Source organism: Periplaneta americana, chromosome 11 (assembly GCF_040183065.1).
Source record: "Periplaneta americana isolate PAMFEO1 chromosome 11, P.americana_PAMFEO1_priV1, whole genome shotgun sequence".
In the NCBI taxonomy this organism is placed as follows: Eukaryota; Metazoa; Arthropoda; class Insecta; order Blattodea; family Blattidae; genus Periplaneta; species Periplaneta americana.
Window position 1 is genome coordinate 24,595,391 of NC_091127.1, and position 16,212 is coordinate 24,611,602.

General features: G+C 33.2%; 1 protein-coding gene across 1 annotated transcript in view; it reads left to right on the top strand.

Annotated features, from left to right (window-relative positions):
• The window catches only part of LOC138708882 (octopamine receptor beta-2R-like), a 455,534-nt gene extending 440,031 nt beyond the window's left edge, over positions 1-15,503 (top strand). The window contains exon 3 of the mRNA XM_069839157.1: positions 14,263-15,503. Coding sequence (XP_069695258.1) covers positions 14,263-14,479 — 217 coding nt within the window. The 3' untranslated portion in view covers positions 14,480-15,503. The remainder of the gene's footprint in view (positions 1-14,262) is intronic.
• The last annotated feature ends 709 nt before the right edge of the window (positions 15,504-16,212 follow it).

Sequence of the window (16,212 nt, forward strand, 5' to 3'; positions counted from 1 at the left end):
TTCTGGCTGATATGTCCATCTATTATCAGACAGTACATCTCACTTGACTACTGTATGTATTTCTGTCAGAAAAAGAACAATTGTTTGTATACATCTGAATTCTGATTAGTTGTAGCTAGTCGGCGATGTAGGCAATGGAGGGGGAAAGGAACTAGCGACCCTACCCCATTATCTCCTGGCCTGGTTGCCTTATAAGTGGTGTCTTCTTGGTATCACTTGTGAGATTCAGACCTATCTTGGAACAGCTGACTAAACAGCAGTCATTAGAGAAACTGACAATTAAGGACCGTACTTTGCCCCAGGAGGCTACAAATATTAAGAACAACTGGAGTTTTTAAATAGACGACGCAAGTGCATCTAGCAAGAAAAGTTGAATGACGGTTCACGCGACTCTTGTTTCGTTAACCTTTAAATTGACAAAGTATCCTACAGGATACAACAGGTTAATAGGCTATATGCAACAATTTTAATAGAATAGAAAAAAATTGGTAGTAAAATTAAAATTTCACAATACTATAATATTGTACAACATATAAAATATGGACATTGCGATAGTTGTTTTCTTTACTGTCCGATAAGATTTAATAAACTAATGTGAGAAATGAAGCTTTGCTAATTTAAGGGTTAAGTGGGACAGAACAAGACATGGACCACATTAACAAATTACACTAATATTTACAACTAGCCGTACCCGTGCGCTCCGCTGCACCCGTTAGAAATAAATATAAAGTAATTACATAATTAAAATAGGACATTTGATCCAGGGAACATTCGTGTTTGATAGAAGGATAAATCGTTTATTATGTTACTTAATTTAAATTGTATTAAGAAAATTAAAATGCGATCATTTTGATCCAGAGACCACTCATTTGGTCATAAAAATTATTTTAGGAAATACAGGAAACGAATGCCTATCAAGTTTTCTGTGCATAAGAAGTTATTTTAATCTTACCTGTCCTCGATTCACTCAGAAGCTACTGTAATAACATTATAGCATTATGTCCATCTAGAGAAACTACACTTTCCAATGGTGAATTAATAATTAATTATACAAATCTGTTAATTTAGCTTCCGATATTACTTCATACAAACACAGAAACATTCTCTGTAGGCTATGTTTTATAGCTTTCGATTGTTGTTCTCCAAGGCCCCTTATAAACGAAGTCATTTGTTTTTTATTTCATTACACCGCCTTAGATGGCGTTGTTATTGTAATTTTGAAGCACATTTATCTCATTAAATATCAGTCCTATCAAACTATTGCAAGGAATAAAACTTATCGGAAATTATTTTTAAAGAAACTTTTGTTATGTAATATATTTCATGAAAATTAATAATAAGGGAGATATTTATATTTATTTAATTCAATCCCCCTTATAACCGCCCTTTTAAATAAAATATTTTGAATGCCATATAGCCTAAATTCTAAGTTACAACGAACTTAATTTATATTCCAATTTTCATATAAATCGGTTCAGCCATTATCGCGTGAAAAGGTAACAAACATCCAGACAGACAGACATACAAACAAAAATTTCAAAAAAGCTATTTTCGGTTTCAGGGCGGTTAATTATATATGTTAGGACCAATTATTTTTAGAAAATCGAAAATTACCAAAAAAATTTCGACTACAGATTTATTATTAGTATAGATTACAAGTGTCACTATAGATTTTTCACCTGACCGCGATTCGAACCCGGACCACCTGCGTACAGGCTGAAGGTCTGATCACTCAGCCACCGCAGGATTCTGCAGACCTGAGTGAGTGTGTGTAATCGTAGGCGATGCGCTGTTGCCAAACTACGCAGAATTCTACCCTAATTTTCTAATTAACCATGAATTTAATTACGACGCGTAACAGGTTTTAAATTTATTTTAACATATTCTATTGCCCTCTTGAATACGCACAGCTGTCACTTCCACACTGTTTATTACATGTTATTGAAAATTTCTCCCATAAACTACCGGTATTAACTTGCTTATTCTATTTATGGAACAAAGTAACAATAAGATCATTTACTTATATCTTTATGGATTTGATTAATAAACAGAAACTTGGAAGTATGTACGATTTTATTTTTCTTATACCTTTGCAAAAAATGGTATTACGAGAATTTATATCTATTTATGAACTTGATTATTAAATATAAAATTGAAATATATTATATAGATAGAACACAATAAACAAAAGTAGGGGAGAAGTGGGTACAGTGAGACAGGGAGAACAGTGAGACATTTTTTATTAGATGGTAAATTTTGATGTTGAGATGTTGGTAACAGTGGAGTTGTATGTTGCATGAGTAAAGTAACAGTATTTTCATACTCGATTTGATTCTAGTTATAAAGGTGAGTGATGAAAAAATAATTCGTAATTTTTCACTCTAGAAGTAAAATGTTGGCTTGTGTTTAATGAAGGTTATATTGGATATACAAATGAGATATAAATATGAATGTTTTGTTACCTAATACTATGGTATTTGAGATTGTGTTTGTCAAAGTTTCGTCTTTCTTGTTTTAATTTTGAAGTGGTGGCGTCATTTTTAAATGAACTATGCGTAAAGGGAACAGTGAGAGATGCCATTGAAGGGTACACTGAGACGTCTCACTGTTCCCATGTACCAATGATTTGCAAAAACTAACTGTAATTATATTACATTTACAGTAACTAACATTAAAAATGAACATACTAGTAACCAACTTAGGAACTGAAGCTTAAAATAATGGATACATTAAGTTTCAATGATTTCATAAATAAAACATTATTCACAGAATTTAACAAATGTTAAAAAATAATAAAGAATTACATTACATTCTTATAATTATAAGCTTTGTTGTCACCAAAAATTCATTTCGTTTTTTCGCAAAAGTTTTAAATGTCATTGAAAATTCACTTTTCCAAATGTTCCAGATGTTTCAATGGTTTCGAAGTCAGACATCAAAATGATTCTAAATAAGCCTACAGAACATGTCAAGATAAAGAGACAGTTTGTACCCTACTGAATGGGAACAGTGAGACATTTGCATTTTTTTGACAAACACGTATTGTATATTATGTCCTTTATCTATTAATATTTTTGTTTATGTATTATTATAGTCCATGTTTTAATGTCTATTTTTATTGCACTTGATTTTAAAAATACTTTAATTATCACTTGCATACATATGTCTTAATATTTTGTGTCTCACTGTACCCACTACTCCCCTACGTCTTTCATCATGAAAAGTAAACTGTGGTCCTATAAAGTAATGTAAGTTTCAACATTTATACGTTTGTGAAAATTACGTAGCGACATTATTAGGGCTGCAGTAGGATTCCGGGAGAGTTAAGGTACTTTTCTACTCTTGGGAAAACAATTTTTGAATTTTTATCCGATTTTTTTTATTCTTTTATTCCACGATTACTTAACACAAAATTATGGAGGTAACAAAATTAAACCCTTCAAATGTTTTTGGAGAACAGTAGGGGGCAGTTTTTAAAGCGAAAACTAAAATTTGTTTATTTTAGTTCTTGACCAATAGTTTTTATGTTACAACAAAATTTCTTCCACTGTCGTACTTCTAAAAGAGTACGGAATAAGCAGTGAAAACAGTTTTTCCCTGTCGTATCCCATTAAGAAAATATTTAATTTTATTCTTTGAAAATTCCAAACATAAAAATAAAAATTTTGATCTTGGAGTTTTAAATTAACTTTCTTAAGCAGTAGGACACTGTTTGTAGTTTGACATTTAGCTACGTTAATCAGATTCATTTTGGTGCAAGATTGATGAAAATATCTCAATTCTAAGTACACTTTGTGTTAACATTAGTGTAGTAAAACGCTGTAAAACTGAACATTGAGAAAAACCATCTACATCCTGAGGGTATAAAGAATTATAAAACCTAACACACAGCTTCCAGACTGCATGAAAAATAATAGTTAAACTCTACCGCCAAATTCGACATGTTATTACACGAAAAATATATAAAATTGACAGAATGTCACTGATTGACACATACAGAACTGCTTTTCCGGGTGCTTCCGATCATTAAAAATTCGGCTACTTAATGAACAAAACATCAATGTGCTCTGGGTTAATATTCCCTATATTTTCCTCTTATTGTATTGTATTGTATTGTATTTATTAACATTCCATAGTATTCTTACATTGCTTACAGCTAGAATATGGAACAAGTCAAAAAACTTAATACTATTATAAAATCTTAATTTATAGTCACAGTCTAGATGAAATATATACAGACGAGATTTACAATATAGTCTACTAGTACAACACAAAGTTTTAGTATCAATTTCATGAAGTGTTATTGAATGTCATGAATTCACTTACAAAATAGAAGGCGTGAGAAATTAGGTACTTCTTTAATTTGGCCCTAAATAATTTTATGTTTTGAGTTTCATTTTTTCTATCGATAGGGAGGCTATTAAAAATTTTTACTGCCATATAACGCACTCCTTTTTGATAGCACGATAGACTTGCCGATGGAGTATGAAAGTCATTTTTTGACGTGTATTTATGCTATGAACTGTTGAATTAGTTACAGAGTTTTCACGATTACATACGAGGAAGATTATTAATGAAAAGATATACTGACAAGCCATGGGCATTAATTTGTATTTTTTTAAATAGCCCTACACGATTCCCTAGATTTGGCACCTACTATTATTCTAATTACTCTTTTTTGTAATAGAAATATATTGTTACTATCTGTGGAATTTCCCCAGAATATTATTCCAAAACTCATTACCGAGTGGAAGTATGCAAAGTATATTGTTTTTAAGGTATTGATATTTACTATCTTTTGCATAGATCTAATATCAAAACAAGCTGAATTTAGTATGGGGGTAATTTCTTTAATATGATGTTTCCAATTTAACACATCGATTTTTAAGCCAATAAATTTGATGGTTGTTGTTTCTAATAGGGATCTATTATTAATTATTGCGCTAGAAATTTGCGACGTTGAATTTGAACAGGATTTAAATTGAATTATGTTAGTTTTGTTACAATTGAATACTAATTTATTGACTGAGAACCAGTCACATATTTTGAAGAGATCTTTAAACCTGATGCCCTTCAATTTAATTTTATGCCGAGAAAATAAAGTAGTTTACAGCGTTAGGAAATTGATGTTAGAGGCCATTGGGGCAGAAGTGTTCAGTAGTGATTCTACCCGCATCTAGATCTATTCTGTCACTCACTCATTTGAACTAGCGCTTTAAAAAATGCAAACTGCAGTTTAGAGCTTCCAGGTGGCCGTGACAGAAGCACAGAGTTTTCCCATCGTCCATCTAAACTACTACAGCTCCTTCAACGTTCCCATGGTTACAAGATCAACATCTCTGACATCTACATGATTCAGTGGGAACGGGCGCGTGGTATTTATAGCGCTGTAATTGCTAGTTATTTATAATGGAAATCTACACGCCTGATAATGCCAGTAATGCGTGTTGCGTGCGGCGAGCTGCAGGAGTGTGAATTTAATAACTCTTTTCCATGAGATTTCGCCGGATTTATTTCCACCATAAATAGTATGAAAACGGCTAAAACCATCAGCACACACGGTAGACATGCACATTCAGTGGTTCGAATCCAGATTAGAATTATCTTGCATTCTCATTTAGTAAAATGTAAGAGAAATACTGTCCATTGTTGTGGAGTAGCGGTTAGCATGCTGACCGTGAAACTAGCGGGCCCGGGTTCAAATTCTGGTTGAAACAAGTTATCTGGTTGAGGTTTTCTCCACGGTTTTCCCTCAACCCATTAAGAGCAAATGCTGGACCCTGGACTCATTTTGCCGGCATTATCATCTTCATCTCATTGAGACGCTAGACGATCATAGAAGTTGATAATGTGTCGTAAATAACCAATAAAAAATAAAATAGAGAAATACTTCGAGGAGGACCGTGTTCATAAATATAAATATATTATTAATCGATGACAATATTAATAATACTTACTTACTTACTGGCTTTTAAGGAACCCGGAGGTTCATTGCCGCCCTCATATAAGCCCGCCATTGGTCCCTATCCTGAGCAAGATTAATCCATTCTCTATCATCATATCCCACCTCCCTCAATTTCATTTTAATGTTATCTTCCCATCTACGTCTCGGCCTCCCTAAAGGTCTTTTTCCCTCCGGTCTCCCAACTAACACTCTATATGCATTTCTGGATCCGCCCATATGTTCCTAATTATGTCAGGTGAAGAATACAATGCTTGCAGTTCTGTGTTGTGTAACTTTCTCCATTCTCCTCTAACTTCATCCCTCTTAGCCCCAAATATTTTCTAAGCACCTTATTCTCAAACACCCTTAACCTATGTTCCTCTCTCAAAGTGGGAGTCCAAGTTTCACAACCATAAAGAACCGGTAATATAACTGCTTCATAAATTCTAACTTTCAGATTTTTTGACAGCAGACTGGATGATGAAAGCTTCTCAACCGAATAATAACAGGCATTTCCTATAATTATTCTGTGTTTAATTTCCTCCCGAGTGTCATTTGTATTTGTTACTGTTGTTCCCAGATATTCGAACTTCTCCACCTCTTCAAAAGATAAATTTCCAATTTTTATATTTCTATTTCGTACAATATCCTCGTCACGAGACATAATCATATACTTTGTCTTTTCGGGATTTACTTCCAAACCTATCTCTTTACTTGCTTCAAGTAAAATTCCCGTGCTTTCCCTAATCGTTTGTGGATTTTCTCCTAACATATTCACGTCATCCGCATAGACAAGCAACTGATGTAACCCGTTGAATTCCAAACCCTCTCTGTTATTATCCTGGACTTTGCTAATGGCATACTCTAAAGCAAAGTTACAAAGTAAAGGTGATAGTCATCTCCTTGCTTTAGACCACGGTGAATTGGAAACGCATCTGACAGAAACTGACCTATACGAACTCTGCTAAGTTTCACTGAGACACATTTTTCAATATTAATAATAATAATAATAATAATAATAATAATAATAATAATAATAAAATAATAATAAAATAATAATAATAATAATAATAATAATAATAATAATAATAATAATAATAATATAGTATCAATCGTGGAGTAAACATTTTCATTCCCATCTTGTATTCAGGGCATTTTGGATTCGATCGCAGGGGCTGGATATCCAGACTTGATTTTTTTGCGGTTTTTCAAGTGCCTTGAAGCGAATATTGAAATAGTACTAGCTTGAAAGGGCCACGATCTGCCTCCTACCCAATCTCAATTGAAGCGGTGAGATCAATAACCATTTAAATCCATTTACACAAGTTTCGAGAAAAATGCAAAAAACTTTTTTTTTTATTTCTTACCTAATTATTATTTTTTGCACGTAACATTTCTGGTTGTTTTAGGGATCACGACAAACTAATATACAAAATTTTAAAGTCGTAACACTTGTGGAAATATCCAAAATTTAATTTCAAATTTGCAAAAAATGAATGGCCAGAAGTGAATTTGAATGGGTGTTCATCTCACCGCTTTAATTAATCCTTCATCACTCCTCATAGTTATCTTCCGCTATAAGACTGACACCTATCCGTGATAGTTTCACTCCGAAAAACATGTCCTCTAGCGAACATGATGGAAAGCAATGTTATTGTCGAGAAATCTGAAAATTATTATTATTGTCATATTTAATATTATTACCATTATAAATAAATAGACAGACAGACAGACAGAGAGACAGACAGACAGACAGACAGACAGACAGACAGACAGACAGACAGACAGACAGACAGACAGATAGATAGATAGATAGATAGATAGATAGATAGATAGATAGATAGATAGATAGATAGATAGATAGATAGATAGATAGATAGATAGATAGGCAGGCAGGCAGACAGACAGACAGACAGACAGACAGACAGACAGATAGATGAATGAATGAATAAATAAATAAATAAATAAATAAATAAATAAATAAATAAATAAATAAACAAACAAATAAATTAATTAATAAATAAATAAACAAATAAATAAATAAAAAATAAACAAATAAGCAAATAAATAAATAGATAGATAGATAAATGAATAAATAAATAAGTAAATAAATAAATAAATAAAAAATAAACAAATAAGCAAATAAATAAATAGATAGATAAATAAATAAATAAATAAATAAACAAGTAAACAAATAAACATATAAATAAATAACTAAATGAATAGTTAAATGAATAAATAAATAAGTAAATGAATAAATAAATAAATAAATAAATCCTTATAAACTAGGCACACTCTTTGCAGCTAAGATTACATTGTAGTTCGTAGAAATTCTGTCTTTTTTAGTAGGTTATTTTACGACGCTTTTTCAACACATTATGTTATTTAGCGTCTGAATGAGATGAAGGTGATAATGCCGGTGAAATGAGTGCGGGATCCAATACCGAAAGTTATCCAGCATTTGTTCATATTGAGTTGAGGGGTAACCTCGGAAAAAACCTCAACCAGGTAACTTGCCCCGACCGGTAATCGAACCCGGGCAACCTGGTTTCGCGGCCAGACGCGCTAACAGTTACTTGACACGTGTGGACCAATTCTGTCTTCATAGATTCGTTTACAGCAGTCATAATGCAAAATTTTAACATTAGGGGACCACGCTACCGAACAAGTAGGCCTACACATATTGCTATGCAACAAGTCTTTCCACAGTGAAAAATGTAAAAAGAATTCAAGATGGTAGACATGTATTTTTTTTTCTGGGAAAGGGACGGACCGAAGTCCTCCAATGCGACGTTAAGATTTATTGTACTTTCTGCCTCTCTTGAAAGGCAGGGATGAATTCAGTAAACCTCTAAAGACGTATTCATTGAAAAGTCAACACGGACTGAGGAACTGGGTCTCCCAGGAGTAAGAAATGAAACGAAACTTCCATCAAAGAGCAGTGGCCATTTTAATATTGGAATGTATGAAAGTTAAAATTGGATGCGAGATCATTTTATTCTTCTCGGTATTAGGTATTACATGACGAGATAGCATTTCCAGTGAAGGGGTAACGTATAAAGTACAAGAAAACAGAACCAATGAAAATATTCAATTCAGTTCAATTCAATTAAATTTATTAAGCCATTAAATATTTAGTGATAGGCTTCGTCACAAATACTGAAGGGGGGAAAAAACATACATTTTAAAATATAAGCCTACATATAATTGGAAACAGTAATGTTTAATTAGAATGAAAACACAAAACATTATGAAACTCTAAAAATTAATGAAAACACTTCACTCTTAATGTATTCTTTATAACTAAATGTAAAGAACTTTATTTATTAAAAAACAATTTCGTATGAATTTATGTTAAGAAACTCATCTACAGAGTAGAAAGGATTAATTAAAAGCCAATTATAAAATCTAGTTTTGGAACTATTGGTTGGTAAATTATACTCATTAGACCTATCCCGAAAAATAAAATTCCTGAATCCCCAAACGACTACAGACCAATTAGCATCTTACCAGCTCTGTCAAAAGCACTGGAGCGCGTAGTACATAAGCAACTGACTGACTACCTCAATGAGCATTGCTTACTTGACGACTACCAATCTGGTTTCCGTGCAGGACATAATACTACTACCGCCCTTTTAAAAGTGATTGAAGACACTCGAGAAGCCAGCGACAGAAGAGAATTAACACTACTGACATTACTAGACTTCAGCAAAGCTTTCGACACAGTTGACACGGATCTCCTTTTATGCAAACTAAAAAACTACAATCTTTCTAACAGTGCCGTTGCTTGGTTCGATTCCTACCTTCGCGAGCGCCAACAATGTGTATCAGCCGGTGGTCATTCTTCCAATTGGCGTACCGTCAAGGCCGGAATCCCTCAGGGCTCGGTTCTTGGGCCATTACTTTTTACGCTTTATATAAACGACGTAACAAAGATCTTAAAATATTCAAAACGCCACCTATACGCTGACGACTTACAACTTTACATTCATTCCCGAACTTGTACAATCAATGACTCTGTGACCAGAATTAATGAAGATCTAGCATCTGTAGCTCAATGGGCGCAAAAATTTGGATTCAGACTAAACCCAGACAAATCACAAGCTATAATAATAGGCCATCAACGAGCATTAAACAAAATAGATCTAGCCACTGTATCAAATACAAAAATAAATAATACTAAAATTGCATATAGTAAGACAGTAAAAAATTTAGGGGTATATTTAGATTCAAATTTAAATTTTCAAAGTCAAGTGACCTACATATGTAAGAAAACTTTTTCCATAATTCATTCCCTCAAACACTTAACCAACGTTTTACCTCTCAGCCTTAAAAAGAACCTGATCCAAACTTTAGTGATGCCCCACTTCGATTATTGCGATTCTTTATTCACGAATCTAAATACTGATCTTGCCCATAGACTACAGCGTGTTCACAATATCTGCGTTCGTTTCGTTTGTAACATTAGAAAGTTCGATCATGTAACACCGTCACTAGAATTGTTGTCTTGGAGTCCACTTAAAGAAAGAAGATTCTTCAACTCTCTCTTATTACTGTTTAAAATCATCCACACCTCCACACCATCTTACCTAGCATCTCGTTTTGTTTACCTTTCACTACCTCGAACCCGGAACATGCACCTTCTCTCTATTCCTCTGCACAGAACATCCTTCTATTCATCATCTTTCAGCATATCTATTCCACGCCTCTGGAATTCTCTCCCTGACCACGTCAGAGACTGTCGGACAATATCAAAATTCAAATTTAAATTAAAAAATCACATTCTAGTTCGTGGAATTGTTTGTTGAACACATGTCAGGTTGCGCAACTTCACCTTAACCCATGACATACAGTAAATATTGTAACTATGCTGTTGTAAAATTGAAAATTAATATGTAATGTATTTATTATTATTATTATTATTATTATTATTATTATTATTATTGCTATTATTATTATTATTATTATTATTATTATTGTCAGTTATCAATATCATCATTGCTATCTCTGTTTTCTTTCTTTTCGTTGTATTAGCTCGATGAGAGCACTATAATGTACTTTTGACTCTGTTGACCCTCTGTAGGGCTTTAACTTAATTTGTATCATTTTCATCAGTGTTTGTATTTGTTTTTTGTATTTATATGTGCTATCTGGTAGAATGGAAGAGAAGGCTTTATGGCCTTAATCCTGTCAGATTAAATAAATAAATTATTATTATTATTATTATTATTATTATTATTATTATTATTATTATTAAAATATTGACTGGGAAGCTTATTAGTACATAATTTCATTCCCACGACAGAAAAATTTGTACTAGTTTTGCGTAGTCTACAGTATGAAATATTAATTTATTCACTATTTCTAATTTCATGATCATGTATATTGGCTACTAATAAGTAATTGTCTATATTTTGTCGAGTGTAAAGGACTAGGTCGTATATGTATAAATTTATGACTGTTAATATCTATGACTGTATGAAAAGTGGTCGACAATGTTCAAGGTAGTTTCATTGACATAGAATTCTAATGGCTTTCTTTTGCAAAATCAAGTCACTCCCAGTTTTGCTACCATTTCCCCAGAAAATTAAGGCATACCAGATTATCGACTGAAAGAACAAAAAGAAGGCACATCTTAAATAATTTGCGATTGCAGCTCACATTTTGACAGCACGTGGCTCAGAAAGGAACAAAGACACGACATTGACTCTACCGCTGCTCGACGCGTACTGCTTCAAGGAACACTCCACCGCAAGAGCGGTGCCACTGTCTCTGTTGTTAAGCACGCTATATGAAAACGGAAGTTACTTTATGAATAGCCCTCTACCAATCTGTTCAGAATTGAATAAGGAATATTACTTACTTGTACTTACTCACTTACTTACTTACTTATTGGATTTTAAGGAACCCGGAGGTTCATTGCCGCCCTCACATAAGCCCGCCATTGGTCCCTATCCTGAGCAAGATTAATCCATTTATATTATCATATCCCGCCTCCCTCAAATCTATTTCAATATTATCTTCCCTTCTACATCTCGGACTCCCTAAAGATCTTTTTCCCTCCGGTCTCCCAACTAACACTCTTTACACATTTCTGGATTCGCTCATACGTGCTACATGCCCTACCCATCTCAAACATCTGGATTTAATGTTCCTAATTATGTCAGGTGAAGAATACAATGCGTGGAGTTCTGTGTTGTGTAACTTTCTCCATTCTCTTGTAGCTTTATCCCTGTTAGCCCCAAATATTTTCCTAAGCACCTTATTCTCAAACACCCTTAATCTCTGTACCTCTCTCAAAGTAAGAGTCCAAGTTTCACAACCATACAGAACAACCGGTAATATAACTGTTTTATAAATTCTAACTTTCAGATTTTTCGACAGCAGACTGGATGATAAAAGTTTCTCAACCGAATAATAACAGTCATTTCCCATATTTATTCTGTGTTTAATTTCCTCCCGAATATCATTTATATTTGTTACTGTTGCTCCCAGATATTTGAACTTCTCCACCTCTTCAAAAGATAAATTTCCAATTTTTATATTTCCATTTCGTACAATATTCTCGTCACGAGACATAATCATATACTTTGTCTTTTCGGGATTTACTTCCAACCCTATCTCTTTACTTGCTTCCAGTAAAATTCCCGTGTTTTCCCTAATCGTTTGTGGATTTTCTCCTAACATATTCACGTCATCCGCATAGACAAGCAGCTGATGTAACCCGTTCAATTCCAAACCCTCTCTGTTATCCTGGACTTTCCTAATGGCATACTCTAGAGCAAAGTTAAAAAGTAAAGGTGATAGTGCATCTCCTTTCTTTAGCCCACAGTGAATTGGAAACGCATCTGACAGAAAGTGACCTATACGAATTCTGCTGTACGTTTCACTGAGACACATTTTAATTAATCGAACTAGTTTCTTGGGAATACCAAATTCAATAAGAATATTATATAAAACTTCTCTCTTAACCGAGTCACAAGCCTTTTTGAAATCTATGAATAACTGATGCACTGTACCCTTATACTCCCATTTTTTCTCCATTATCTGTCGAATACAAAATATCTGATCAATAGTTCATCTATTACGCTTAAAACCACACTGATGATCCCCAATAATTTCATCCACATATGGAGTTAATCTTCTCAAAAGAATATTGGACAAAATTTTGTACGACGTCAACAAGAGTGACATTCCTCGAAAGTTGAATAAGGAATAATATCTATATATACAGTATAATTTGAACTGGTAATGGAAATTACGGGAAAACGGCTGAACGGATTTTTATAAATGACCCCTCTTTTTGAAGCTTGGAACTCAAAGTTTTTTAGAAAAATAGTAATTTTCAGTGAAATGTCAATTTTTCAACATAATTTTCCTATTTTCCAAAATCCATCTGTCGTCAGTTTTGAGAACTAACTAATTGCATTTCAGAATAAAGCAAAACACACACTACAGTAAACAATATTACACGAAGGACATGATCTGCAAGAATGCCGACATATCTAGAGCTCAAATTAAATTGGTTATTAAAAACTTAACTTACTATAAATAATTTACAGTTTCGATTCTGTGGTGTGTAATTTTCTGGGTACAGCTGTGTATGGGATATTAAAAACCATAAAACTTGAGGTGGTTTGACGACATTATTACCATTACAAATGAAATATTATTGCAGTTAATGCCATGATGTGACTATTTTTCATTAATTATACATATTAATGCTATATTGATGATATGAAAGTGAAACGTTTTGGGGTTATATAAGTAGATGTAGAGAATAACTGAAATTAGATTTTGATTTCTATATTTTACTGAGTGCCGGCTATATAGTATACAGTATATGTTACTGAAAGTTATAAAAGTTAAATAAGACAATAATATTATTAAAAATAAAATATTTTTATAGTTATTAATCAAGTGGGGTTGGGTATTTTTCATATATTTAATGGCGGTGTGGTGTAGATATTTATATGCGTGGTTCTCTTCAGTATTGGCTCGAGAGAGAGAGAGAGAGTATCTTTCATTATTATGGAAGCAAATAACTTTCCGAATGTCTGGTATTCTTCATTGAAAATAAATCTGAAAAATGTTTATTTGAACGTCTAATGAACTTAGTTTGCAGCATTGCTGCACAAGCCACTAGTTATAAATAATTGTGCAGAAATATAAAATTGAAGCACAAGCCACTAGTTAAGTAAAATTCTAAAAATCGAAATTTTGGTCAATTTTAGTACATGGTTTCCCTGTAAGTTTATGCTAAATGACTTGTTAATCAACTTAAAAGTGAAATGGAGCACTTGTTGATGTGTGCGCAGGTACGACATCACGACGCTGTGCGGCGAGGCGTGCTACTGCCCGGACGTGGTGGTGGCGGTGTTGTTCTGGATCGGCTACTTCAACTCCGCGCTCAACCCTCTCATCTACGCCTACTTCAACCGCGACTTCCGCGAGGCCTTCAAGAACACGCTGCAGTGCGCCTTCCCCTGTTGCTTCGGCTGCTGGAAGACACCCACACCCACGCAGTACGTCTAGCTAAAGGTCATAAGCGCCGCTTCCAGCCGGAACCCAAGTCTCGTCGTCCCGGAGCCGGGTCCCGATCCCGGGCCCGCAGTTGCCGCCGCCCTCGAAGCCGCTGAGGTGACGGTTGAGGAACCTCAACGCTACGAGGTGATCGCGGAGCATCATGAGGCTCCCAAGGAAGTACTCACTTAGGTCTCAGAGCTTCAGAAGGTTTCGTTGGCTTCTTAACATTGCAGACCGACTGGCTCCACTCTTTTCGGTAATGACATCAAAAAGTGTTGAGAAATTTACATCCAAATCAACCCTTATCGCTCAAATGAGTCCATTTGGAATCACTAAAATTTCTGTAATCTCTGACATGATTTGCCTGATGATTCCATTAATGGTTACCCAGAAATAGTTTCGTTCTTTACCAGCCAATTCCTTGGCCAGTTGTTATTAGGAAGAGGATTGCTTTTTTTTTTGTTTCTCCAAGAGAAAAATTCAGCCTCTGAAATGCTACTATGTGAAGGCTAACAACATGATATTTCAGCCTTTCCGAGATTATTGGGTGCTGATGAGATTTTTGAGTTCTACAACCCCCTGTATTTAATTAGGAAATGCTGTAGAAATTATAGCGAATATTATAATTCTATACACACTTACAAGCTCGAAGAAATACACGCGAACCAATTCGGAATGGAATATTGGAAACCTGCATGATATGTTCTCCTGTATTTCTCAGTAAAGGCATTTTGTCTTTTTTATTTGCACAGTTTATCTTCTCATATTTTCCTTCCTGGTTCAGTTTCTCTTTCGTGCTCATATTTTGTATCTTAATCCTGAACTAGTTTGTTACTTTTCATGTCATACTCGTACTTCCAACATTCTCTAGTGAGTATTTAGAATAATGAACTAATTTAATTTCTTACACTTTTATATTATTTTTTTTAAATCACCTCTTATTCTGTCTTCTCTTCCATAAACCTATATTCTTTACTTTGAAGTAAAGTCTCTGAGAATATTGCTCCAGAAAAGTTTGAACAGGTACTGAAGATGAGTGCAATATACTACTAGTGTTGGCATAGACACTGTCTTATAAAGCTTCATCCTGGATTTATTAATTAATTTATTTATCTATTTATTTACTTACTTAGTTATTCATTTATTTATTTTGCTCATTTAATTGTTCACTTATTTATTCATGTATTCATATATTTATTATTTTATTTATTTATTTACTACACTTTTTAACAATCTCGTCTCTAGCTCTGAAGACAATCAACATATTTTGCTTCTTTAATTTATTATAATTTTTAACTTAATTCATAATTTATTTATTTATTATTTATTTATTTACTTATTTAGTTATTCATCTATTCGTTCGTTTATTTATTTTATTCATTTAATTAGTCACTTATTTATTCATGTATTCATGTATTTATTATTTCTTTTATTTATTTATTTACTAAACTTTTTAACAATCTCGTGTCTAGCTCTGAAGACAATTTATTACAATTTTTAACTTAATCCATAATTAATTTTTTTATTATTTATTTACTTATTCATTTATTCATTCACTTATTTATTTATTTAGTTATTCATCTAGTCATTCATTTATTTATTTTGTTCATTTAATTATTCACTTACCTATTCAGGTATTCATTTATTTATTATTTCTTTTATTTATTTATTTAATTACTTAACAATTTAACAATATTGTACCTACGTCTGAAGACAATCAAAATATTATGCTTCTTTAATTT